General features: G+C 44.0%; 3 protein-coding genes across 5 annotated transcripts in view; all 3 read left to right on the top strand.

Moving 5' to 3' along the window:
* Positions 1–25,664, top strand: part of LOC138970714 (uncharacterized) — a 302,337-nt gene that overhangs the window by 258,255 nt on the left and 18,418 nt on the right. The gene's annotated exons all lie outside the window — the stretch shown is intronic.
* LOC138970709 (uncharacterized) overlaps positions 1–25,664 on the top strand; it is a 383,958-nt gene that overhangs the window by 167,927 nt on the left and 190,367 nt on the right. The window lies entirely within an intron of this gene.
* The window catches only part of LOC138970704 (cell surface hyaluronidase-like), a 204,843-nt gene that overhangs the window by 157,544 nt on the left and 21,635 nt on the right, over positions 1–25,664 (top strand). For all 3 annotated transcript variants that reach the window (XM_070343187.1, XM_070343186.1, XM_070343188.1), the window contains exons 12-20: positions 3,732–3,850; positions 5,037–5,227; positions 10,568–10,637; positions 11,720–11,866; positions 12,825–12,982; positions 15,385–15,456; positions 16,362–16,547; positions 20,894–21,116; positions 22,365–22,400. In XM_070343187.1, the coding sequence (XP_070199288.1) occupies positions 3,732–3,850; positions 5,037–5,227; positions 10,568–10,637; positions 11,720–11,866; positions 12,825–12,982; positions 15,385–15,456; positions 16,362–16,547; positions 20,894–21,116; positions 22,365–22,400 (1,202 nt within the window). The remainder of the gene's footprint in view (positions 1–3,731; positions 3,851–5,036; positions 5,228–10,567; positions 10,638–11,719; positions 11,867–12,824; positions 12,983–15,384; positions 15,457–16,361; positions 16,548–20,893; positions 21,117–22,364; positions 22,401–25,664) is intronic.

The raw sequence follows: 25,664 nt of genomic DNA on the forward strand, positions 1-25,664 counted from the left end.
CACACAGACAGACACAAAGAGAGACACACAGACAGACGCAAAGAGAGAGACACAGACAGACACAAAGAGAGAGACAGAGACAGACACAAAAAGAGAGAGACAGAGACAGACACAAAGAGAGAGACACAGACAGACACAAAGAGAGAGACACAGACAGACACAAAGAGAGAGACACAGACAGACACAAAGAGAGAGAGACACAGACAGACACAAAGAGAGAGACAGAGACAAAGAGAGAGACACAGACAGACACAAAGAGAGAGACAGAGACGGACACAAAAAGAGAGACACAGACAGACACAAAGAGAGAGACACAGACAGACACAAAGAGAGAGACACAGACAGACACAAAGAGAGACACATAGACAGACACAAAGAGAGACACACAGACAGACACAAAGAGTGACACATAGACAGACACAAAGAGAGACACACAGACAAACACAAAGAGAGACACACAGACAGACACAAAGAGAGACACACAGACAGACACAAAGAGAGAGACAGAGACAGACACAAAGAGAGAGACAGAGACAGACACAAAGAGAGAAACACAAAGAGAGACACACAGACAGACGCAAAGAGAGACACAGACAGACACAAAGAGAGAGACAGAGACAGACACAAAGAGAGACACACAGACAGACACAAAGAGAGAGACACAGACAGACACAAAAAGAGAGACACACAGACAGACATAAAGAGAGACACATAGACAGACACAAAAAGAGACACACAGACAAACACAAAGAGAGACACACAGACAGACACAAAGAGAGACACACAGACAGACACAAAGAGAGAGACACAGACAGACACAAAAAGAGAGACACACAGACAGACACAAAGAGAGACACATAGACAGACACAAAGAGAGACACACAGACAGACACAAAGAGAGACACACAGACAGACACATGACAAAGAGAGAGACACAGACAGACACAGAAAGAGAGACACACAGACAGACACAAAGAGAGACACATAGACAGACACAAAGAGAGAGACAGACACAAAGAGAGAGACACAGACAGACACAAAGAGAGAGACAGAGACAGACACAAAGAGAGAAACACAGACAGACACAAAGAGAGAGACACAGACAGACACAAAGAGAGACACACAGACAGACACAAAGAGAGAGAGACACAGACAGACACAATGAGAGAGACACAGACAGACACAAAGAGAGAGAGACACAGACAGACACAAAGAGAGAGACACAGACAGACAAAAAGAGAGAGACAGAGACAGACACAAAGTGAGAGACACAAACAAACACAAAGAGAGAGACAGAGACAGACACAAAGAGAGAGACACAGACAGACACAAAGAGAGAGACACAGACAGACACAAAGAGAGACACACAGACAGACACAAAGAGAGAGAGACACACAGACAGACACAAAGAGAGACACACAGACAGACACAAAGAGAGACACACAGACAGACACAAAGAGAGAGACACAGACAGACACAAAGAGAGAGACACAGACAGACACAAAGAGAGAGACACAGACAGACACAAAGAGAGAGACAGAGACAGACACAAAGAGAGAGACACAGACAGACACAAAGAGAGAGACAGAGACAGACACAAGGAGAGAGACACAGACAGACACACACAGACAGACACAAACAGAGAGACACAGACAGACACAAAGAGAGAGACACAGACAGACACAAAGAGAGAGACAGAGACAGACACAAAGAGAGAGACACAGACAGACACAAAGAGAGAGACACAGACAGACACAAAGAGAGAGACACAGACAGACACAAAGAGAGAGACACAGACAGACACAAAGAGAGAGACAGAGACAGACACAAAGAGAGAGACACAGACAGACACAAAGAGAGAGACACAAAGAGAGAGACACAGACAGACACAAAGAGAGAGACACAGACAGACACAAAGAGAGAGACAGAGACAGACACAAAGAGAGAGACACAGACAGACACAAAGAGAGAGACACAGACAGACACAAAGAGAGAGACACAGACAGACACAAAGAGAGAGACACAGACAGACACAAAGAGAGAGACACAGACAGACACAAAGAGAGAAACACAGACAGACACAAAGAGAGAGACACAGACAGACACAAAGAGAGAGACACAGACAGACACAAAAAGAGAGACAGACACAAAGAGAGAGACAGAGACAGACACAAAGAGAGAGACACAGACAGACACACAGAGAGGTACAGAGACAAAGACACAGACAGACACAAAGAGAGAGAGACACAGACAGACACAAAGAGAGAGACACAGACAGACACACAGAGAGAGACACAGACAGACACAAAGAGAGAGACACAGACAGACACACAGAGAGAGACACAGACAGACACACAGAGAGAGACACAGACAGACACACAGAGAGGTACAGAGACAAAGACAGAGACAGACACAAAAAGAGAGAGACAGAGACAGACACACAGAGAGAGACACAGACAGACACAAAGAGAGAGACACAGACAGACACACAGAGAGGTACAGAGACAAAGACACAGACAGACACAAAGAGAGAGACACAGACACGTACACAGGCAGGCAGCCAAGCAAAGAGATCTGGCAAAGGAGTAAACTAACATGTTTGAATGGATATGTTGAATATTAGAAGTCGAAGCGTTCAAAATTTTGCGATGTAATACAACCTGAACTTGTGGACTAATTTCCCTCGTAATACTCAAAAGCACACATTTTTGTATTTTCTTTCATGAGAAGAAAGTTTTTCATAATCTCCCTCTCTCTCTGTCTCTTTCTTATCGTCTGTCTGTCTCTCTGTTTGTCTCTCTGTCTCTGTGTCTGTCTCTCTGTCTGTCTCTGTCTGTCTCTGTCTGTCTGTCTGTCTGTCTGTCTGTCTGTCTGTCTCTCTCTCTCTCTCTCTCTCTCTCTCTCTCTCTCTCTCTCTCTCTCTCTCTCTCTCTCTCTCTCTCTCTCTCTCTTTCAAGTGTGTTTACCAAAGTGAGTGCTAGAACTCCTGGTCCTATTATCTGGAAGGTTCACGAGTGTCATAGAAAATGTGCGGATCTACAAAGGAATGGTACATTTGTGTATTGTTAAACCCTTTCGCTGCCAATCAAAACTTTCGTATGTGCATTCCTGACTGCCAGGGAATATTGGAGTTCGGGGTGTAATAATTCACAAAAAATTCTAGCTCCAAACTGGCAGTAGGTAGGTAAGTAAAACCTATGTTATTTTTAAGGAAAATTGAACCAAGAATCTGTTTTTAGTGTCTAATCATGGAAAACACAGGTGGCTGTTTTGCTCGCTCCAAGAAAGGATTATAATCACTATCATCTACCTGTTTCCAACGAATCGTTCGAAAGAAGATCTCCCCCTTCCCCTGTCAGTATCCATAATTATTTGCACCGCCTGTAGCGTCAGTCCAGCTTTGTTTTTCCCTACTAGGGCCCGGTCGACTGTCACCGTTAGCCATTTAGACGAGTCGAGATTTCTCTCCCCTACCCTGTCGCCAAGGCCGAAAATAGCCTTCAGACGCAAAACAGCGTCACCATTTATGTTTATTCATGAGAATGAGGTATCCTACCAAGCCATTGGCTGCTATTTTTGTGTCAGCAGTGACATAGCATTTCTGGAAAATCCCGGAACGGAGAAGACGGGTAAACCCGTCTATAAGGCGCTGCGGCTGCACAAGCGCATGACGGGTATACCCGTCCTAAGGCAGTTGAGTGGTAAATAACAACAGCTAGATCACTTTCCAGGCAGCTACCCTCTGCATTTCCACATGTGTGACGACGCGAAGGGGTCGTGGTTCAGAGACAACTCTATTCACCACAGCTTCCAACGCTGTATCACCGTACACGGGACAGACAACGTGGAGGTCAGAGACATTTCCCACTCCAGATTCTTCTTCTTCTTCTTCTTCTTCTTCTTCTTCTTCTTCTTCTTCTTCTTCTTCTTCTTCTTCTTCTTCTTCTTCTTCTTCGTACATGGGCTGAAACTCCCACGTTCACTCATGTTTTTGCATGCGTGTGTTTTTACGTGTATGACTGTTTTTACCCGGCCATTCAGGCAGCATACGCCGATTTCGGGGGAAGCATGCTGGGTATTTTCGTGTTTCTAATGACCCACCGAACTCTGACATTGATTACAGGATCTTTTCCGTGCGCACTTGACCTTGTGCTTGCATGTACACACAAAGGGGGATAAAGCACTAGCAGATCTGCACATAAGTTCACCGGGGAGATCGGAAAAATGTCCACCCTTAACCCATCAGGCGGCCGAGGCTGGGATTCGAACTCACGACCTTCCGATTAGGAGGCCGATGTCTTAAATTACCACTACGCCACTGCGCCCGTCATTCTAGATTAATTTCGGTTCATTTCATCCAATATTTTATTATCCGATTGCTACGAAATTCGGATCACCACAGAGTCGCACAAATCAGGTTACAGCCACCTACACTTCTAGCAAACTGACAGAAGTCTTCAACGAGACTGAAAGCATCAGTTTTGGTAGAATAACAAGTTCATTCCTTCTTTAGCTAAGGTCCCACTATCACGAATATTTTGGCGAACCACAACGAGTTACTACGATTTTGCCTCAACGATGTTTGCCACGAATGATTCGCGAAAAATCGACCGAACAAGAACGAAGTAATTCGAACCACAACGACCTCGGCGATTTTCTCCACGAATTCCAAACGTGTTACGACCACCTGGTACACTGGTCTTGATGTAATTGCAGGTCACGGGTGACGGGTGTGAATGTTGTTGCAGATATTGGGTAACGTGTGTTACGACCACCTGGGACACTGGTCTTGATGTAATTGCAGGTGACGGGTGACGGGTGTGAATGTTGTTGCAGATATTGGGTAACGTGTGTTACGACCACCTGGGACACTGGTCTTGATGTAATTGCAGGTCACGGGTGACGGGTGTGAATGTTGTTGCAGATATTGGGTAACGTGTGTCACGACCACCTGGGACACGGGTGTGATTGTTGTTGCAGATATCGGGTAACGTGTGTCACTACCACCTAGGACACGGGTATGAATGTTGTTGCAGATATCGGGTAACGTCTGTTACGACCACCTGGGACACGGCTACTTCCTGGAGGACAGTGTGGAGCAGAACAACGTGCTGGACGGAAACCTGGGTCTGGGTACAAAGAACGGAGCCCTCATCATGTCGGACTCCACCAAGGAGTGGTGCAAGGAGGACTTACCCGGCAAGACAGACTTTACTGTCAACTGCGAGTTAGTGCTCTCTGTTGCAAGTTCCTATTACACGCATATTATGCAAACTCTTCCTGCTGTGTCGTACACCAATGCAAACATGTCCAGCGTTACTGGGTGGGGAAATAGCTCAGTCGGTAGCGGCGCTGGCTTCAAAACCAATTGTCGCTATCGGCGTGGGTTCGACCCCCACGTTCGGCGAGGGATTAATTTCCCAGAATCAACTTTGTGCAGACTCTCCTCGGTGTCCGAACACCCCCGTGTGCAAGCATGCGCACGATAAAGATCCCAAGTTCACAGCGAAAGTCTCAGGGCTTGGAAACATGAATACACGCATGCAGAAAAAAAGGATAGCACCGTATACTGTATGGCAGCTCGCTTTCCCCAGAGAGAAAGCAGCCCGAATGTCCATGAGGGTAACCTGATAGAACTATATGAATCTTATCCTTATCCTGTTACTTTTCGTATGACTCCCTCTCCGTCACTCTTTGGGCAGCAGCAAAGCCGTTCCACTATCTCGTTTGATTATCCTTTGTGTCAGTCTTATACAACTATTAGAGAGTGTACATGTATAACTACAACTACTACTGAAAGATAACTACAACTATGAAAGATAACTACAACTATTAAAGATCACTACAACTATGAAAGATAACTATAACTATTAAAGATAACTATAACTATTAAAGATAACTACAACTATGAAAGATAACTACAACCATGAAAGATAACTACAACTATTAAAGATCACTACAACTATGAAAGATAACTATAACTATTAAAGATAACTACAACTATGAAAGATAACTACAACTATGCAAGATAACTACAACTATTAAAGATAACTCAATCAATCAATCAATCAATGACGCTTATATCGCGCATATTCCGTGGGTACAGTTCTAGGCGCTCTGCAGTGATGCCGTGTGAGATGAAATTTTATACGGCCAGTAGATTGCAGCCATTTCGGCGCATATTTACCTTTCACGGCCTATTATTCCAAGTCACACGGGTATAGGTAGACAATTATTAACTGTGCCTAAGCAATTTTGCCAGGAAAGACCCTTTTGTCAATCGTGGGATCTTTAACGTGCACACCCAATGTAGTGTACACGGGGGGAGGGTTCGGACACCGAAGAGAGCCTGCACACAAAGTTGACTCTGAAATAAATTTCCGCCGAACCTGGGATCGAACTCACGCTGACAGCGGCCAACTGAATACAAATCCAGCGCGCTACCAACTGAGCTATATCCCCGCCCAACTACTTGTAACTATTAGTTATATGAAAGATAACTACAACTATGAAAGATAACTACAACTATATCGGCACGGTTGGCCTAGTGGTAAGGCGTCCGCCCCGTGATCGGGAGGTCGTGGGTTCGAACCCCGGCCGGGTCATACCTAAGACTTTAAAATTGGCAATCTAGTGGCTGCTCCGACTGGCGTCTGGCATTATGGGGTTAATGCTCGGACTGGTTGGTCCGGTGTCAGAATAATGTGACTGGGTGAGACATGAAGCCTGTGCTGCGACTTCTGTCTTGTGTGTGGCGCACGTTATATGTCAAAGCAGCACTGCCCTGATATGGCCCTTCGTGGTCGGCTGGGCGTTAAGCAAACAAACAAACAAACTATAACTATGAAAGATAACTACAACTATTAAAGATAAGTGTGAGTTTAGAGGGAGCGGTCAGCGACCATAAACTCTATTTAAACGAGACAGATATGCAGCAAAAGGAGGGGGGGGAGGAGGTGTCAGTAGAGGTAATGCAGGAGGAAGTGATAGCAGAGTCCCGTGGGAACGAATGCGGGGAATGAAGAGGGTTGGAGGGCAGGGGGGAGGTGATGAGTGAAGGAGAGCAGTCTGGAATGAAACAATGGTAACAGATAAGGGAGTCCGAGAGAGAGCGAGAGAGAGCGAGGACCGAAGTCATTAGTAGCAGCGCAGCGGCCAGCAAGCAAGTTCAGCGATTTTCAGTTCTGCAAACTATGGAGTTCAATTTTTCTTCTTGGGCAAAAAATCTGCCCCAACCTGTAATTGAGGTTCTGGAAAAAGAGGAGTTCACAAGCCTCAGTGCCTTGAAATATGCAGGAGAAAAGGACCTGGAAAGCCTTAAGTTAAAACGAGGCCACATAGTGGAATTAAAAGCGGCAGTGGCAGACCTGCAACAGAAGTACGGGGGAGGGCCGTTGCGTGCTGCCGACCAAGTGGCACCGCTCCAGGGTCTTCTTGGCAACATGGCCATACAGTCTGCTTCACCAGGTGAGACTTATTTACGAATTGTTGACTTCGTACCGGCTTCTATGGCGGTGGAGGAAGAGGTGACACTCGGGGGAGGTGTCACGCTCAAGCTGGCCAACAAATCAAAGTTGGAGAAAGTATCCCCCTGCCACTGGATCGTGGCAAATGCTAAAATAATGGCAAAACTCATGAACACCGCCGTGGACTTCGACCACGAAGCTTACCTCTGTTATACAGAGATGGTGGGCGAGCTCGGCGCAAGATTTTCCTGGCAGTCGGTGCTCCTTTACGATGATGAGTACAGGAAGCGCCAGTCTACCAGCGGGTTTGCTTGGGGAACCCCCAACCCCCACCTGTCCACAGTGATTCTCCGTGAGCGTGCCCAACAAGTTCCTGGCAACAAAAGCGGCAAGGCCATGACGGGAAGCGGCGGTATTCGACGACCTGTGGGACCCAGTGGGAAGGAGGTGTGCCTGCAGTACACAAACAAAGGCACATGCCTCTACGGGTCCCGCTGCAGGTTCGAACACGTGTGTGACACGTGTGGAAAGGAGCACCCCGGCAAAGACCACCAGGCGACAGCAAACACCAGTGCCTAGGATACAGCGCAGCGAACTGACAACACAACGGTAGGCCCCACCTATTCCAGCCCGTTCCCTCAATTAGATCCTCATGACTGTGCATTTTTGGGAAATCATGCATCTATTAGTGCAAAATCTCAAATGTGGCACTCAGTGCTAGAGGGCGATTGTGACAGAGAATTTTTGTTAGACGGTATACAGCACGGTTTTCGGGTAACAGAAAAACATAAAACATGTGTGTTAGCAGCAGAACAAAGCAATCATAAATCAGCGTACGATCATCGCGACGTGGTAGAACAAGAACTGTTAGATCAAATAGCAAAAGGAAATTATATAGTGGCAAGTAAGAAGCCAACGGTCGTAAGCGCACTAGCCGCGATCCCCAAAGAAGATGGTAGCGTTAGGCTAATTCATGATGCCAGCAAACCAACAGGTAGGGCAATGAACGATTACTCCATCCCTGAGTCAGTGAAGTTTCAAACAGTCTCTGATGCGTGCGCCTTAGCGAAGACAGATTATTGGTGTGCTAAAGTCGACTTGCAGTCCGCATATCGCTCAGTGTGCATCAGTCCGGATGATTATTGTGTAACGGGACTCAAGTGGCATTTCAAAGGTAAAAACAGACCGACTTATTTGTTTGACAGTCGACTTCCATTTGGTAGCAATGTAGGACCGTCACATTTTCATAGACTTTCACAGTCAATTCGCAGGTGCATGGCCAGGAGAGGCATGCCTGGTGTGTTAGCATACATAGATGATTTTCTTTTAGTAGCAGCAACAAAAGAGGAGTGCAACGACATGTTATTTTCTTTGATTAGATTATTGAGGGAACTAGGCTTCAACATTAGCTGGAAGAAGGTGGTGGGGCCCACCCAACGTATCACATTTCTTGGAGTCGACATCGACACGCGAAACAACACTCTGTCACTTGGAAGTGACAAACTGCAGCAACTGCGGCGGCGACTACTGCAATTTCGAGGAAAGAAGCGCGCGACAAAAACTCAGCTTCAAAGCATCGCGGGTTCTCTTAATTGGGCCTGTCAAGCTGTCAGAGGAGGAAAATTCTTTCTGCGGCGGATACTGGACACAATAAAACCCCTTCAGCAGCAGCGGCACAAAGCAAAGCTTTCTAGCGAATTCCAAAAAGATGTGCAATGGTGGCTTTCTTTTATGCATGTATTTAATGGAACAGTGTATTATTTCCACAATGCAAAACAGCATGTCCATGTGGACGCATGTAATATTGCAGCAGGTGCCTTTTGGCAGGGCGACTGGCAGTACACCTATTTTAAAAAAGACATGCCGGCAGCGAACAATTTACACATAAACTTTAAAGAAGTATGTGCTGTGTTACAAGCTGTGACACGATGGGCACCGATGTGGTGCGGACAAGAAGTGATTGTGCATACTGATAGCACTGTGACAAAATCAATTATCAATAAAGGCAGATCTACTAATAAGTATGTCAACAGCTTACTTCGGAAAATGGCATGGGAATGTGCTAAAGTAAACTGTAGCATTGCGGCGGTGCATGTGGCCGGTTGTGTAAACATTATGGCTGACACTATTTCACGTCTTCACGAGCCTAGGCGGCGCGAAGAGTTAGTGCGGCTGTTGACTTTCAAGGTGTCAGAATAATGTGACTGGGTGAGACATGAAGCCTGTGCTGCGACTTCTGTCTTGTGTGTGGTGCACGTTATATGTCAAAGCAGCACTGCCCTGATATGGCCCTTCGTGGTCGGCTGGGCGTTAAGCAAACAAACAAACAAACTATAACTATGAAAGATAACTACAACTATTAAAGATAACTATAACTACAACTATTAAATCCAAAAACAAAGAGACTGCCAACGTTCCAAAATTCAGAATCAAAAAACAAGAAAGGTAGGTTGTTGGAACGTTTGTTATTGACAGAACAATACATTTACAGATATGTCGACCCAACGGTCTTTTAAGTGAGCAGACAAAACACAAAACTTATCTTGATAGTTCAATCAGTTCATACAATCATTCATTCGCTCGGCTTCCAGACGAGTGGACGTAAACTGATAGAACTATCAAGATAAGTTTTGTGTTTTGTCTGTTCACTTAAAAGACCGTTGGGTCGAAATATCTGTGAATGTATTGTTTTGTCAATAACAAACGTTCCAACAACCTACCTTTCTTGTTTTTTGATTTACAACTATGAAAGAAAAGAACAGCTATTAAAGTGATTGTTTGTTTGTTTGCTTAGCGCCCAGCCGACCACGAAGGGCCATATCATGGCGGTGCTGCTTTGACATATAACGTGCGCCACACACAAGACAGAAGTCGCAGCACAGGCTTCATGTCTCACCCAGTCACATTATTCTGACACCGGACCAACCAGTCCAAGCACTAACCCCATAATGCCAGACGCCAGGCGGAGCAGCAACAGCTATTAAAGCGACCTTCCTTCCCATGACGGTGACCTTGTAAATCAACACAGATCGCCAAAGTCTCATGATATTGTCAAGTCAGCGAAGGACACCCGAGTTTACAGAGCCACCTTTCTGTTTCAGCGAAGTGTCCACCTTCTGGCTGACGCACCCAAACAATGAAGTCATCAACAATGTAGCGGCAGGGGGAATGGTAAGAATCTTAATAGAAATTGCGAGTTTACTTGAGTTTTTAGTGACATGCGGGTTTCTTCTTCATCTTGAACACAAGGCCAGTACTGTAACTGCCCTTGATACGGATCGATCCAAGGGGGGGCAATCTCAGTCATCTCAAAGAGGGAAATCCAAACGCTATCCGCCTTGTTCGATTTTATGGGCTTGGACGATAGAGAAAAATAAGAAAAGCAAACACTGGAGTATACCTGGACGAAATTGCTATCAAGAACGCAGAATTGATTTTTTCTGAGGTTTTTTTTTGCCGTAAGCGCCATGTTTATCGGAGCAGGAAACTCTTCCAGAGTGAGGCCCCTTTGTTGATGCATGTCAACATCAGATGTGCGAGACGCGATAAACATGGCGCTTACGGCAAAAAAAAACCTCAGAAAAAATCAATTCTGCGTTCTTGATAGCAATTTCGTCCAGGTATACTCCAGTGTTTGCTTTTCTTATTTTTCTCTATCGTCCAAGCCCATAAAATCGAACAAGGCGGATAGCGTTTGGATTTCCCTCTTTGAGATGACTGAGATTGCCCCCCCTTGGATCGATCCGTATCAAGGGCAGTTACAGTACTGGCCTTGTGTTCAAGATGGTTTCTTCTTATTCTCCTGCGTTTGTGGGCAACAACTCTCCCGTCTGCCCGTATAGAGATAGCCGTGTTTGTGTGTGTGTGTGCGTACGTGCGTGCGTAATTGTGTGTTTGTGCGTGTGTGTGGTGTATGTGTGTGTGTGTGTGGTGTATGTGTGTGTGTGTGCGTGCATGCGTAATTGTGTGTGTTCGTGTGTGTGTGTGTGTGCGTGCATGCGTAATTGTGTGTGTGTGTGTATGTGTGTGTGTATGTGTGTGTGTGTGTGTGTGTATGTGTATGTGTGTGTGTGTATGTGTGTGTGTGTTCGTGTTTGTGTGTATGTGTGTGCGTGTATGTGTGCGTGTGTGTGTTTTAGAGAGTCAGATAAATATGCGTATTTGCAGAGACTGTAAAACAAATGTACGCGAAGGTGTGGTTTCCTCCATTGCTGACTGTCACATTTTATACTCTTGTGTTTGCACTATTTCAGGCTCACGGGTTTATGTTTGTGTACGCTGACCTGCCACTGGGTCCGTCTTACGAGCGACAGAAGATTCTGGGCAAGGTCAAGCCTTACACGGCGAGAAGCACGGGCATCAAAAAGTTCTACAACAACGTGGCGCACTCCAACAAGAGGGTACGCTAAAAGCGTACGAAGATAACTTTCCTTCACACAAACATACGCCACGCACGTACACGCGAGAACGCATGGATGCACACATAAACTGGTTCTCTCTCTCCCTCCTCCGTCACTCTTTCTAATTCACATGCACAAACATACACACACGCAAACACACACGCGCACGCACGCACGCACGCACACGCACGCACGCATACACGTGACACACACACATACATACACACACGCAAACACGCAAACACAAACACACAGAAACACACACACACACACACACCGGGTTAAAAACGTTCCACAACATGGCACGCTCCTATAATCCTATGATTAGAAATGTGTGTGGAGTTGCGAAGCATTTACACACGCATACACGCGCGCACACACACACACACACACACACACACACACACACACATACACACACACACACACACACACTCCGCAGAGATGTATTCACAGATACATGGTAGGCAGAGAGCCCCGAAACGTTTTTATGTTGAACTTTAGTCCACTGTGATTTATACTATTTTATGTATTAAATCTGACACTGCTCAGAAGATGTCCTGGTTTTCAAGTAAGGACATTTAAATATTTTAGTCTTGAATTTTGTAAACAGATACAGGGATGGCCAAATCGTCCGCCCGATCGCCAGGGGTGAGTAAAAAATCCGCCGGGCTTGTAGAAACCGCCTGGCAACTCGCCCGGCTGGCCAATGACAATTCTAGTCAAATCCAACTCTTTTGGTTGTAATATCGAGTTTTAAGCAATACAAAAACTGCAGATCAACTGTGGTATGTACAGGGTCAGTGAAATTTCTGCCGGGCTAGTGACTTTCTTGAAGTAAATCGCCCAACTGGCGAGTAAAAATTTTGAGATTTGGCCATCCCTGCAGACACTTGTGATTTAGATGCGCAATGCAGGTGTTTTTTATTCATTTCTCCTGCTCACGATTTTCATACAGAGCGGAGTATTCATGGACAGCCTCATATCGACAGGGAGACTCGAATCTGAAAAGGGTGTACCCGAAAATGGAATCATCCAAGAGGAGAACTATTATGAACCAAAAGAACCGACCGGAGATCCCAACGGAACACGAGTCTGGAACAGCAAACTGGAACGGTACGCGATTTTGTACTAAAGTATGGGTTAAGGGTGGAGATTTTCCCGATCTCCTAGGTCAACTTATGTGCAGACCTGCTAGTGCCTTACCCCCCTTCGTGTGTACACGCAAGCGCAAGACCAAGTGCGCACGAAAAAGATCATGTAATCCATGACATAGTTCGGTGGGTTATAGAAACACGAAAATACCCAGCATGCTTCCCCCGGAAGCGGCGTATGGCTGCCTGAATGGCGGAGTAAATCAGTCGTACACGTAAAAACCCACTCGTGAAGTAGTAAAAAAGTATTTCAGCGTATAGCGTAGCGGCAAATGTCTTGACATGTCGCAACGAGTGGCTAGGAATTTGGCTTGTCTCGTCGAAAAGAAGCACTAGTTCCCGACCGGACGTAATATGTTGCCCAACAACTATATTTTCATTTGTTTCCAGTATCTCAGATTTTTATTTTATCGTTAGTTTGTGTTAGCATTCCCGTGTGTTTTTTCTCCCACAGCCGAAGACGTTTTCAACGGAGAAGATGGGCTAACATTGTAAACCGTCAGGTCTGAATGGAGTCGAATGTTTGAAAAAACAGTGTAAGAGAAATAAATAAAAGAACGAAAAATCAGTCTTCTGCAGCGGTTACTGTTTGTTAAAGAACAGAAGCTTCCCCCATGGTCACATACAATACTTAGATCCATCAGTTATACTTGGTGTAGTCTATTGACTAAGGCGAATCATTGACAACCGTCTTTTTTACCTTTTTTATATTTAGTCAAGTTTTGACTAAATATTTTAACATCGAGGGGGAATCGAGACGAGGGTCGTGGTGTATGTGCGTGCGTGTGTGTGTGCGTGTGTGTGTGTGTGTGTGTCTGTGTGTGTGTGTAGAGCGATTCAGACTAAACTACTGGACCGATCTTTATGAAATTTGACATGAGAGTTCCTGGGTATGAAATCCCCGAACGTTTTTTTCATTTTTTTGATAAATGTCTTTGATGACGTCATGTCCGGCTTTTCGTGAAAGTTGAGGCGGCACTGTCACGCCCTCATTTTTCAATCAAATTGGTTGAAATTTTGGTCAAGTAATCTTCGACGAAGCCCGGACTTCGGTATTGCATTTCAGCTTGGTGGCTTAAAAATTAATTAATGACTTTGGTCATTAAAAATCTGAAAATTAAAAAAAATAAATAAAAATTTATAAAACGATCCAAATTTACGTTCATCTTATTCTCCATCATTTGCTGATTCCAAAAACATATAAATATGTTATATTCGGATTAAAAACAAGCTCTGAAAATTAAATATATAAAAATTATTATCAAAATTAAATTGTCCAAATCAATTTAAAAACACTTTCATCTTACTCCTTGTCGGTTCCTGATTCCAAAAAACATATAGATATGATATGTTTGGATTAAAAACACGCTCAGAAAGTTAAAACAAAGAGAGGTACAGAAAAGCGTGCTATCCTTCTTAGCGCAACTACTACCCCGCTCTTCTTGTCAATTTCACTGCCTTTGCCATGAGCGGTGGACTGACGATGCTACGAGAATACGGTCTTGCTGAAAAATGGCATTGCGTTCAGTTTCATTCTGTGAGTTCGACAGCTACTTGACTAAATATTGTATTTTCGCCTTACGCGACTTGTTTTTTCTTGCACTGACGTCTGACGATTATGCTACCCGACTTTTAATTTTATCTGAATGACTTATTTTGGCGCAGAATCACGACTTACACGTTTTCTAGCATGTCAATAACTTATTTTGGAACAGAATCACGACGTTAAAGTTTTCTAGCATGTCAATGACTTATTTTGGAACAGAATCACGACGTTAAAGTTTTCTAGCATGTCAATAACTTATTTTGGCACAGAATCACGACATTAAAGTTTTCTAGCATGTCAATAACTTATTTTGGCACAGAATCACGACGTAAGGTTTTCTAGCATGTCAATGGCTTATTTTGACACAGAATCACGACGTACAGGTTTTCTGGCATGTCGATGACTTATTTTGACACAGAATCACGACGTACAAGTTTGTTAGCATGTCAATGACTTGTTTTGACACAGAATCACGACGTACACGTTTTCTAGCATGTATATGACTTATTTTGACACAGAATCACGACGTACAGGTTTTCTGGCATGTCGATGACTTCTTTTGGCACAGAATCACGACGTACAAGTTTGTTAGCATGTCAATCACTTCTTTTGGCACAGAATCACGACGTACAAGTTTTCTAGCATGTCAATGACTTCTTTTGGCACAGAATCACGACGTACAAGTTTTCTAGCATGTCAATGACTTCTTTTGGCACAGAATCACGACGTACACGTTTTCTAGCATGTCAATCACTTCTTTTGGCACAGAATCACGACGTGCAAGTTTTCTAGCATGTCAATCACTTCTTTTGGCACAGAATCACGACGTACAAGAACAAGCAAAACAACATGTGGATCAAAGGAGGCAACATCAATGTGACCTTCTGCTCGTAAGTACAGAAAGAAGCGACTGACTGATTGATTGATTGGTGAATTGGTTAATGACTGACTGAGTGAGTGACTGATTGATTGATTTATTGATTCGTTCGTTCGTTCTTTCGTTCGTTCGTTTGTTCGTTCGTACGTTCTATTTATGGACTATTTATGAACTTCCTTTCTTCCTGGATTAATTTTCACGCGCAAGAGATTATGAAAAGAAAAGAAAAGGAAACCCTCAAAGCATGCAACCACAACCCACCATCATTTTTGCATCATTTGTTCCGGCAAAAACTTATACCTATCCCTCATTTGAAATTGAAAAACACACACACACACACACACACACACACAAACACACACACATACACACACACACACAAACACACACACACATACACACACACACATACACACACATACACACACACACACACACAAACACACACACACACATACACACACACACACACACAAACACACACACACATACACACACATACACACACACACACACACAACACACACACACACATACACACACATACACACACACACACACACAAACACACACACACATACACACACATACACACACACACACACACACAAACACACACACACATATACACAAACACACACACACATACCCAAACACACACACCCACACACAAACTCACACACATACACACATAGACAAACACACACACATACACACACATACACACACATACACACACACACACACACATACACACACACACACACACACACACACACACACACACACACACACACACACAAAACACACTCGTGCAATCCCGTGCAATCTGAGGATCTCAAGGATGATCTCTAGATCTAAAGTTTTGAAAATTCGAGAAATCCGCCATTAGGCAGAAAATCATCACGCCTGTTTCAGGCTGGCCGACGCAGCCTCTCAGAGTTTCTCGGGCGGCAACACGGGGTTGTGGACGGGAGTCGCGGTGGAGTATAGCGTGTTCATTGGTCGATCAGACAACCTGGGAGAACCGAGATTCTACAATGAAGAGCTGGCCAATGGATCCGTTCTCTCTAACCAGTTTGATGGATCAGTTGGAGGATCTCCGTGAGTTCATCAAATTGCCAACAAGTTGTACTTCTAATCACCAATTTTTCTCTCAAGATTTTAGTGTTATAGTTTTTTGTTTAATTTTTTGGAAGAAGTCACGCAATTGTGTATGTTATTTACGTGTATTTTGTTCGTGAACAATATAATTAGCTTAACAATGTGATGTTTTCCCCATCACAAGTAAACTGTAATTAGTAGTAGTTAAAGACCATTACGTGCAGTCAACGCGCGGTGATACGATCGCCCAATGTATTTCCCAAAAGCCGATGTTACTAAAGATAGAATGGGAAATTCTGGGAAATCATTCATTGGAAGTACTGGATAATAATGGTACCTTTTGTGATAAATTCGATCTTTAATACTTCACTTCAAATTCTAGAATAACGAGTTCAGAAAATTTAAAAGAAATTGAACTTTTTTTTTAAAGTTTCAAAAATGTTCTTGTCTTGAGATTCGAACCCATGACCGCCAAAGTAACAACAAAGTAACGACTTGACTGCTGGGCGCTCTGCCGATAGAGCTTACACTGCTCACTGTCCTCTGAATATTTTTACTTCCAATATTACACGTCAGTTCTTGAGCATGTGTATCGGTATTTATCCCATGACCTGCCTCTTTGTCTCTGTTAGCTGAGGAGGGGATTATTTTGGATTATCCATCACAACCATATGAATTATCCATCACAACCGAGTCTCGATCTCACCTGTCATTGGTCTTTGTCTTTGGTCTCAGAGTACAACTGAATAATTTATAGAGGTCATCTGCATATTTATCGTTAACTCGGGACTACTTTTTTTTCAGCAAAACGATTGAGATATTCTGCGGTATAAAAGTCGAACTGACGTTTGGCTAACGATCTACAAACATTATCATTGAAGAAATAAAGAAAACAACAAAGAATGCACATAATCTGTTTGGGTGAATAGAGCTGAGTGAAGATTATGAGTTGTCCGACGTGGTGAGACTGAGAGAGAGACAGAGAGCACGAGAGAGAGCGACAGAGACACACAGTGATTCAAGGGGCACAACTCAAGTAAAGTTGTCGTAACGAGGTACGCTTCATTGGCAACCGCTTAGATCAATCCCAAGAGCATCCTGATTCAAAATCTTGAGCGACAAAATAAAACTTACACTAAAACAGTATGCTTATAGTTTTGTTCATTTGTTATCGCTTTTAGAGCATTGATTGCTAAATATGGTTCAACAGAACAAGGCTGTCTCATCAGTCGTCTGCTACAGATCTATCGTCTGCTGCCGGTGCGTCTCGCTAGCGCTAGCGATACGCACCCTCTGCTGCAGGATCTGTCGTTTGCTGTACATGTAGTATCTTCGGCTCAAGTTGACCAGCATGGAAATTGCCATTTTCAAAGTTGGTGATACTGTTAGAATAAAAGGTGGCGAAGTAGGTCGGATCTTGGACATACAGAGACCACTAGGCTACATGCGTTGCCGCATAAAAACAACTCGACAGTGGTGCGCCGTTTTCCCCCAGACAGATACCTCGCCTAAGACAACGACAGACATCAAAGTTAGGCTCACCTAAATCAGTAAGTGACGATTGAAGAAGTAGGTAATACAAATTTGAACACTGAAGCACAAAGGCTCGAATAAGCACAAACTCAGCAATCATCTTCATCGCTTGTAAAATCACACACGCGGTCTTTCGAATCCCGCTGAACTCAGGTCCAAAATGAGTTACTTCCCTTCGGGTATCATTCTCTCCCGTCCGCTAGCTGTGAAGCGAAGATTATCAGAATGCGGTCTTTCGCAGTTGTGACGAATGCCAGCTCGGGTAACCGACTGAAACCAGCCGGTAACTGCACAGTATCAAATGCATTCAAATCCTGGAAACAAAAAGACAAAGGGGGACTCGTTTCGCACATGAATATCATGACACGATTTTCGGTGGCAGAAGGTTTGATGAGCAGTAAACAGGCACTCGCAAAGTTTGTGTCAAAAAGCTAGGTTTTTTAATGAAAACGTCGGAGTAATGGGATAAAAAGCTTACACACCTCGTCCTGAATATCGTGCATATTTTCCCTCGGGTCGATTTACAGGTATTACCTCGCCAGAGGCTCGGTAATACCTGAAAATCGACCCTAGGGAAAATATGCACGATATTCAGAACTCGGAGTGTGTAACCTATATCGACTCGTCGGTTTCCGAGTTTCTCCGTTCGTATTTGTGTACTGTACGTTCTATCGATAGCACTGTTTGAAGAAGGTTAAGTTAATAACTAGCCCTGTGCTTCCGTTCACATCTTATCAGTTTGGAAAGCAAACTCAAATATATCTAGCATTAATTTCAATTGTGACCAACATTATGTTGGAAGTCCAGCTCCAAAATTTATGGACCAATCGCCGGAAGGTGCTGACGTCATTTCATGGAAGGATTTCCCTACCCAGAATTCCAAACGGTTTTGGAGATTTTGAAGATTTCGTTCGGGACGACGACGCCCTATTGCCGGTTCATTATATAAGGGAAACAAGCGGTTATTAACGGGCGTCGAACAAGACAATGAAGGGGTATACTTATAAGATCATATACATATGTCTCCATAAATATCACAGTTTTAGAAGAAGTCGCGCAAGTTTGTGTATTATCTTGCAATACATGTTCTCGTGAAGAACAGGTACTTTGATCGTTTAACCAACCGCGCACTGCAACGACGAAATGTTACCTACACGAACGATTGTTTTAACTTTTTGCGCACCGCAATAACTTAAGAAGCAATATATCTTTCAGTTGGAGAACAATAACAGGAGTGGGTATCTACCGAGGCCTTATCTTCGTGAAGCACAGCTGCTTGGGCAGCTTATTGGGTTTTACTAAACCGATACGGTTTACTCGCACACGTAGCCTTTAGGCAACATTTATTTTTGTTGAGGTGGCAAACGATAACACGGTGGAGTGGACATCTACCAAGACCCAATGTCCGTTCTTCGACAGCTTCTGAAAATACATTTACTCGCACACTTAGCCTTAAAGCAACAATGCGTTTTTGTTCAGGTGGCAATCGGTAACAGGAGTGGTTATCTACCAAGCCCAATGTCCGTACTTCGTTAGCTTCTGGAGATACGCACACTTAGCCTTCAAGCAACAATGATTTTCTGTTCTTGTGGAAAACAATAACAGGAGTGGGTATCAACCAAGGCCCAATCTTTGTCAAGCACAGCTACGTTGATAGCTTATTGAGTTTTACTGACACGATACGATTTACTCCCACTCTAAGCCTTTAAAGCGACAATGCGTTTTTGTTCAGGTAGCAATCGGCAACAGAAGTGGGCATCTACCAAGACCCAATGTCCGTACTTCGGCAGCTCCTTAATTGAGATATATTTAACTACACACTTAGCCTTCAAGCAACAATGATTTTCTGTTCAGGTGGCACACGGTAACAGGAGTGGGCTTCTACCAAGACCCAATGTCCGTACTTCGGCAGCTCCTTAATTGAGATATATTTAACTACACACTTAGCCTTCAAGCAACAATGATTTTCTGTTCAGGTGGCACACGGTAACAGGAGTGGGCTTCTACCAAGACCCAATGTCCGTACTTCGGCAGCTCCTTAATTGAGATATATTTAACTACACACTTAGCCTTCAAGCAACAATGATTTTCTGTTCAGGTGGCACACGGTAACAGGACCCAATGTCCGTACTTCGGCAGCTCCTTAAAGCAACAATTATGTTCTGTTCAGGTGACACGCGGTAACAGAAGTGGTATCTACTAAGACCCAACGACCGTACTTTGGCAGCTTCTTCAAATACATTAACCTACACACTTAGCCTCTAAGCAACAATGCTTTTTTTGTTCAGGTAGCTTCTTCTTCTTCTTCTTCTTCTTCTTCTTCGTACGACGGTTGTGTCAGACTCGGAATCTGGAGGATGCCATGAACATGGACGTTCTTTCCAGGTCCTCCAGTGCTCCCCACATTTTGGTCCTCAGATCTGTTTGGTCAGGCCATGTCTGGATCCGCAGTTGGTCGAGGAGGGGACATGCTTGGAGAACATGTTCTGGAGTCTGATCTCCCTCTCCACAGTCACATGTGGCAGACTCTGCTACACCTATCCTCCTTAGGTGTGCTTTGAGGCAGCAGTGTCCAGTGCGGAGGCGGAAGATGATAGCCTGCTCAGCACGGCTTAGGAGATGGAGGGGGTCTTGGTGTGGCTTGTAGCCAGAGGTTTTGTTGGTAAATTTCTCTTTCCATCTGTGTTTTATGAGGGTAGCAATCGGTAACAGAAGTGGGAATCTAGCAAGACCCAATGTCCGTACTTTTGGCTGCTTCTTGAAATACATTTACCTACACACTTAGCCTTACAGCAACAACGATTTTTTTTCAGGTGGCACACGATAACCGGAGTGGGTATCTACCAGGGCCCCATGCTTGTGAAGCACAGCTACTTTGACCGGTTCGCCACCACGTACTGGAACGACACGTGGCAAGATGAGCTGGGCAAGAGACCGGTCAGTCCCGCCGGGGCCATCAGCTGGAAGAAGGACAGTACTTACCCCGTGTACACCTCGCAGTACACCACCAACCTCACCTTCGGCTACTGTGACGGGGTAAGGCCACAGCTGATACACGCTATACTCATCTCTCGTACACAGGAGCTTGTATCAAATAGCCGATCGGTCGCATCATCTTACTCCTTTAACCTTGAAGTGTTGTTTAGTTGGTTTGAAGTCGTCCAGGAGTCGCTGAAGCTACGAGTCGGCCAACAGTCGGCCATATGAAAGATCCTGACATTTTAGTTACGCTTAGTTCCGATTTGGCAAAGACTTGTAAACTCATTCGAGCGCTGCTCGACACCTTGTCGATTACACTCGCGACTTGCAGAAGACTTTTCACTCTTCCCGATTGGGTTAACAATAAAAAAACAACTAGTTGGACCAGATAACAATTTTAAAAAAAAGGACGCTCCTCCCTTACTACAAAAAAGAACAAACTGACGTTATCGGCGGTCTTGTGTGTGTGTGTGTGTGTGTGTGTGTGTATGTGTGTGTGTGTGTGTGTGTGTGTGTGTGTGTTTTACCCACCCTTCAACCCAATACAGTTTACTTCTGTACCAAAAACAAACTTTGCTTAGTAAGTTTAAATTGCTTACACGTCTGTTACACTTTTGAAAAGTTCCGTATTTTCTTTTCTTCTGGCGAATAACGTCTTTATATCTCTTTTATTATAAAGAAGGACAAAGATGAAAACTGACAGCAAACAACGTCGATTTTGAACCCTTATTTCTTCCTTTTCCGGTTTCGAAACTCTTCGACAGGGTGAACGGTGCGCCAGCACAACAGATACACTCTTTCTCATAATTATATGCGATGAAGTTCACCATCACAGATCTGTTTAGGCTTGTACACGGCATCCTTCAACAAAGAATAGACCCAAGCCGAAGACCAACAGCGCGACTGCTACCTGTGGAGAGAGGTGTTGTTGTTTTTAAATCAATTTTGTGACTACCAACCCCCCTCCCATTTTTTTTATCACGCATGTCAATCTGGTTAATCAATTTCGCCAAAATGTCCCACTGGGCACAAAATGCAGCAAGCCTGTTGATTTTGTGTATGTGACCAAGTGAAAGAATGTTCTCATTCCATGCAAAAGCGTGGGCAGATCTGTGGCGGTGAACACGGCCATGCATACAGGATCGAAGAGCCTGAACGGGGGGCGGATGGGGGGGGGGGGGGGGGGGGGTTACTGTACCTTTTACCCATTTGTTTAAGACAGAAAAAGGTCAGATTCGAAGCCACACAAGACCAGAGAGTAGAGTCCACAAAATCGCTTAAAATATGTTGTCTTTTTTGTCACAGTACAGTTCCAACTCCACCTCTGGATTCTGGAACGAGGTAAGGATTTTGTTTGTTTGTTTGTTTGTTTGCTTAACGCCCAGCCGACCACGAAGGGCCATATCAGGGCGGTGCTGCTTTGACATTTAACGTGCGCCACACACAAGACAGAAGTCGCAGCACAGGCTTCGTGTCTCACCCAGTCACATTATTCTGACACCGGACCAACCAGTCCTATCACTAACCCCATAATGCCAGACGCCAGGCGGAGCAGCCACTAGATTGCCAATTTTACAGTCTTAGGTATGACCCGGCCGGGTTCCGGGGTTCGAACCCACGACCTCCCGATCACGGGACGGACGCCTTACCACTAGGCCAACCGTGCCGGTACGAGGTAAGGAAGTCAGCAGTGTAAATAGACAATGTTTGGACATATCTCTATCGGGGGTTTTACTAGCTGTGGAAGAATATAAAAACAAGAAAGGTAAATTATGTGAACGTTTGTTATTGACACAAATACGTTACAATCGCAAATATATCGACCCAACGGTCTTTTAAGTGCACAGACAAACAATTTATAACGAAAACTCGTGCTCCAATGGGCGTCTTATTCTGTGTTCGTTCGATGTGAGGACCGTTGGGTCGGTATATTTGTGATTGTAACGTATTTGTGTCAATAACAAACGTTCCAATAACTTACTTTTCTTGTTTTTTGATTCTGAATTTTGGAACGTTGGCAGTCTCTTTGTTTTTGGATTAGCTGTGAAAGAGTTGCGCCTCTTGGAATCAGAAGGGCAGCTAATCGCCGCTGACTCCAGGGATGATGACGTCACAATGAAGAACGAGCTCGTGCTCCAATGGGCGTCTTATTCAATGTTAGTTCGATGTGAGGACCATTTGGTTCACAAATATGCTCATTGGAGCTCACTACATGACGATTATTTGCCTCATTGCTTCCAACGGAGGTAATTCGTCCACAGCCACGAAAACCCCGGATAGAGCTCTTTCCGGAATGTGTCTATTTGACACGTGTTCTGACTTCGAAATCCATGAGCTTGCTATGGGCTGGTTGAAACTTGTTTCAAAATCTATTTCTATTAATTTCATCGTTTTCCGTCAGCTACGAACGTCGCTCGGCTCCCCCCCCCCCCCCCCCTGTAACGGTAGCGGAAATGTCGGCATCTTCAACTGCCATGCTTGCTCAGACTTGTTTTCGGCGAAAATTTGTTTTATTTTTACGACCGAACGTTTGAATCTTCACGTAAACATATTAATTTTCAGAACGAAGATAGATTTCAAGCTTTGCACTGTTTTCATTATCGACATATACACGATATGTCTACATGGTTTCTGGTTTGGGCACTTTTCACTGAATCTTTTCTGGCGTGGTTTCTGGTTTTGGCACTTTTCACGGAACCATTTCTGACGTCCTAACTTTCTTTGTTTATGCTTTGACACTCTTGTTAGCTTTGTCGCCCTTTAACACTGTTGTCGCACTTTGAAACTCTTTTCGCACGTTGACACTCTTGTCGCATATGACTTTTTTACACTTGACATTTTTAGTTTATGCTTTGACATTCTTGTCGCACTTTACATTCTTGTTGAACTTTGACACGTTTAGTTTATGCTTTGACATTCTTGTTAGCTTTGTCGCACTTTGACACTGTTGTCGCACGTTGACACTCTTGTCGCATATGAGTCTTTTTTGCACTTGACACTTTTAGTTTATGCTTTGACATTCTTGTCGCACTTTACATTCTTGTTGAACTTTGACACTCTTTGTTTATGATTTGACACTCTTTTCGCACTTTAAAACTCTTATCGGACTTTGGCACTCTTGTCGCACTCTTGTCGCAATGTTACACTCGTCTCGTACTTGACACTCTTGTCGCACTTTTACATTCTTGTCGCACGTTTACATTCTTATCGCACGTTTACATTCTTGTCGCACGTTTACATTCTTGTCTCACGTTTACATTCTTGTCTCACGTTTACATTCTTGTCGCACGTTTACATTCTTGTCTCACGTTTACATTCTTGTCGCACGTTTACATTCTTGTCGCACGTTTACATTCTTATCGCACTTGACACTCTTGTCGCACTTTTACATTCTTGTCTCACGTTTACATTCTTGTCGCACGTTTACATTCTTGTCTCACGTTTACATTCTTGTAGCACTTTTACATTCTTGTCTCACGTTTACATTCTTATCGCACGTTTACATTCTTGTCTCACGTTTACATTCTTGTCGCACATTTACATTCTTGTCTCACGTTTACATTCTTATCGCACGTTTACATTCTTGTAGCACTTTTACATTCTTCTCGCACTTGACACTCTTGTCGCATTTTTACATTCTTGTCGCACGTTTGCATTCTTGCCGCACTTTTACATTCTTTTTGCACTTGACATTCTTTTTGCACTGGACACTCTTGTCGCACTTTGGGCGCTGATTTCTTTCCGGATAAGTGCACACCGGGTCCTTTTCTTTTTGGATCCAAGACAGCTTCCTTCCTGTGTACATCATTTTGTAAGACATCACAGATATGGCTTCCCCATAGAACAAGGGCACCACTTCACTTATTTTTAATTGTTGGGAATATGGCGACTTATTCTGATGATCATGGCCTGTTTTTATCTCCTTCATTCAATCTCACACCCCCCTCACTACTTTACTCTCTTCCCCAACTCTTTAAAAATCTCACCAACACTTTTTTTTTAGAATCGTTGGGCATATGACGGTTTTTAATTTACAAATGACTAAGGTTTGTTTTTATCTCCTATATTCAATACTAGAATGAATACCCGCTTCGCCGGGTAGCCGGCTTCGCCGGGAAGAAGCACTTAGAGCCGTACGCCGGCTTCGCCGGGTCCGAACAATGGACCCGCCAAGCTTAGGTCCCTCCCAGATTCGTGGAATGGGAACAGCACGAAAATGATTCAGTGGCCATAATGCCATTCCTGACCATATCGAGTCCCATCCTTGTCGACGAATGTAACCGTGTTAATCACCTTTGGAGGCGAACTCCACTCAAACAGGACTGAGCAAGTTATGGCTTCTCAAAGGAAGGCCAGTACATAAAATTACGTTAAAATTAATATTAAAAGTCCTACGGTTTTGAGCCATTAAGGACTTGAGTGTTTGTCCGCTTTCAAAAAGAGGAAAGAAAGAAACAAAAAATAAGGAGAGGAGGGCAGGGGGTGGGGTTGAGTTGATAATGCTCTGTGGAATTTGTTAAAATGAAAAGTAGTTAAGATGTTTCTTGGTAAGAATTATAAGTCTGTATTCTATATCTTGAATAACGGGCTTGTAATATTATTTTT

Source organism: Littorina saxatilis, linkage group LG7 (assembly GCF_037325665.1).
Source record: "Littorina saxatilis isolate snail1 linkage group LG7, US_GU_Lsax_2.0, whole genome shotgun sequence".
Lineage (NCBI taxonomy): Eukaryota > Metazoa > Mollusca > Gastropoda > Littorinimorpha > Littorinidae > Littorina > Littorina saxatilis.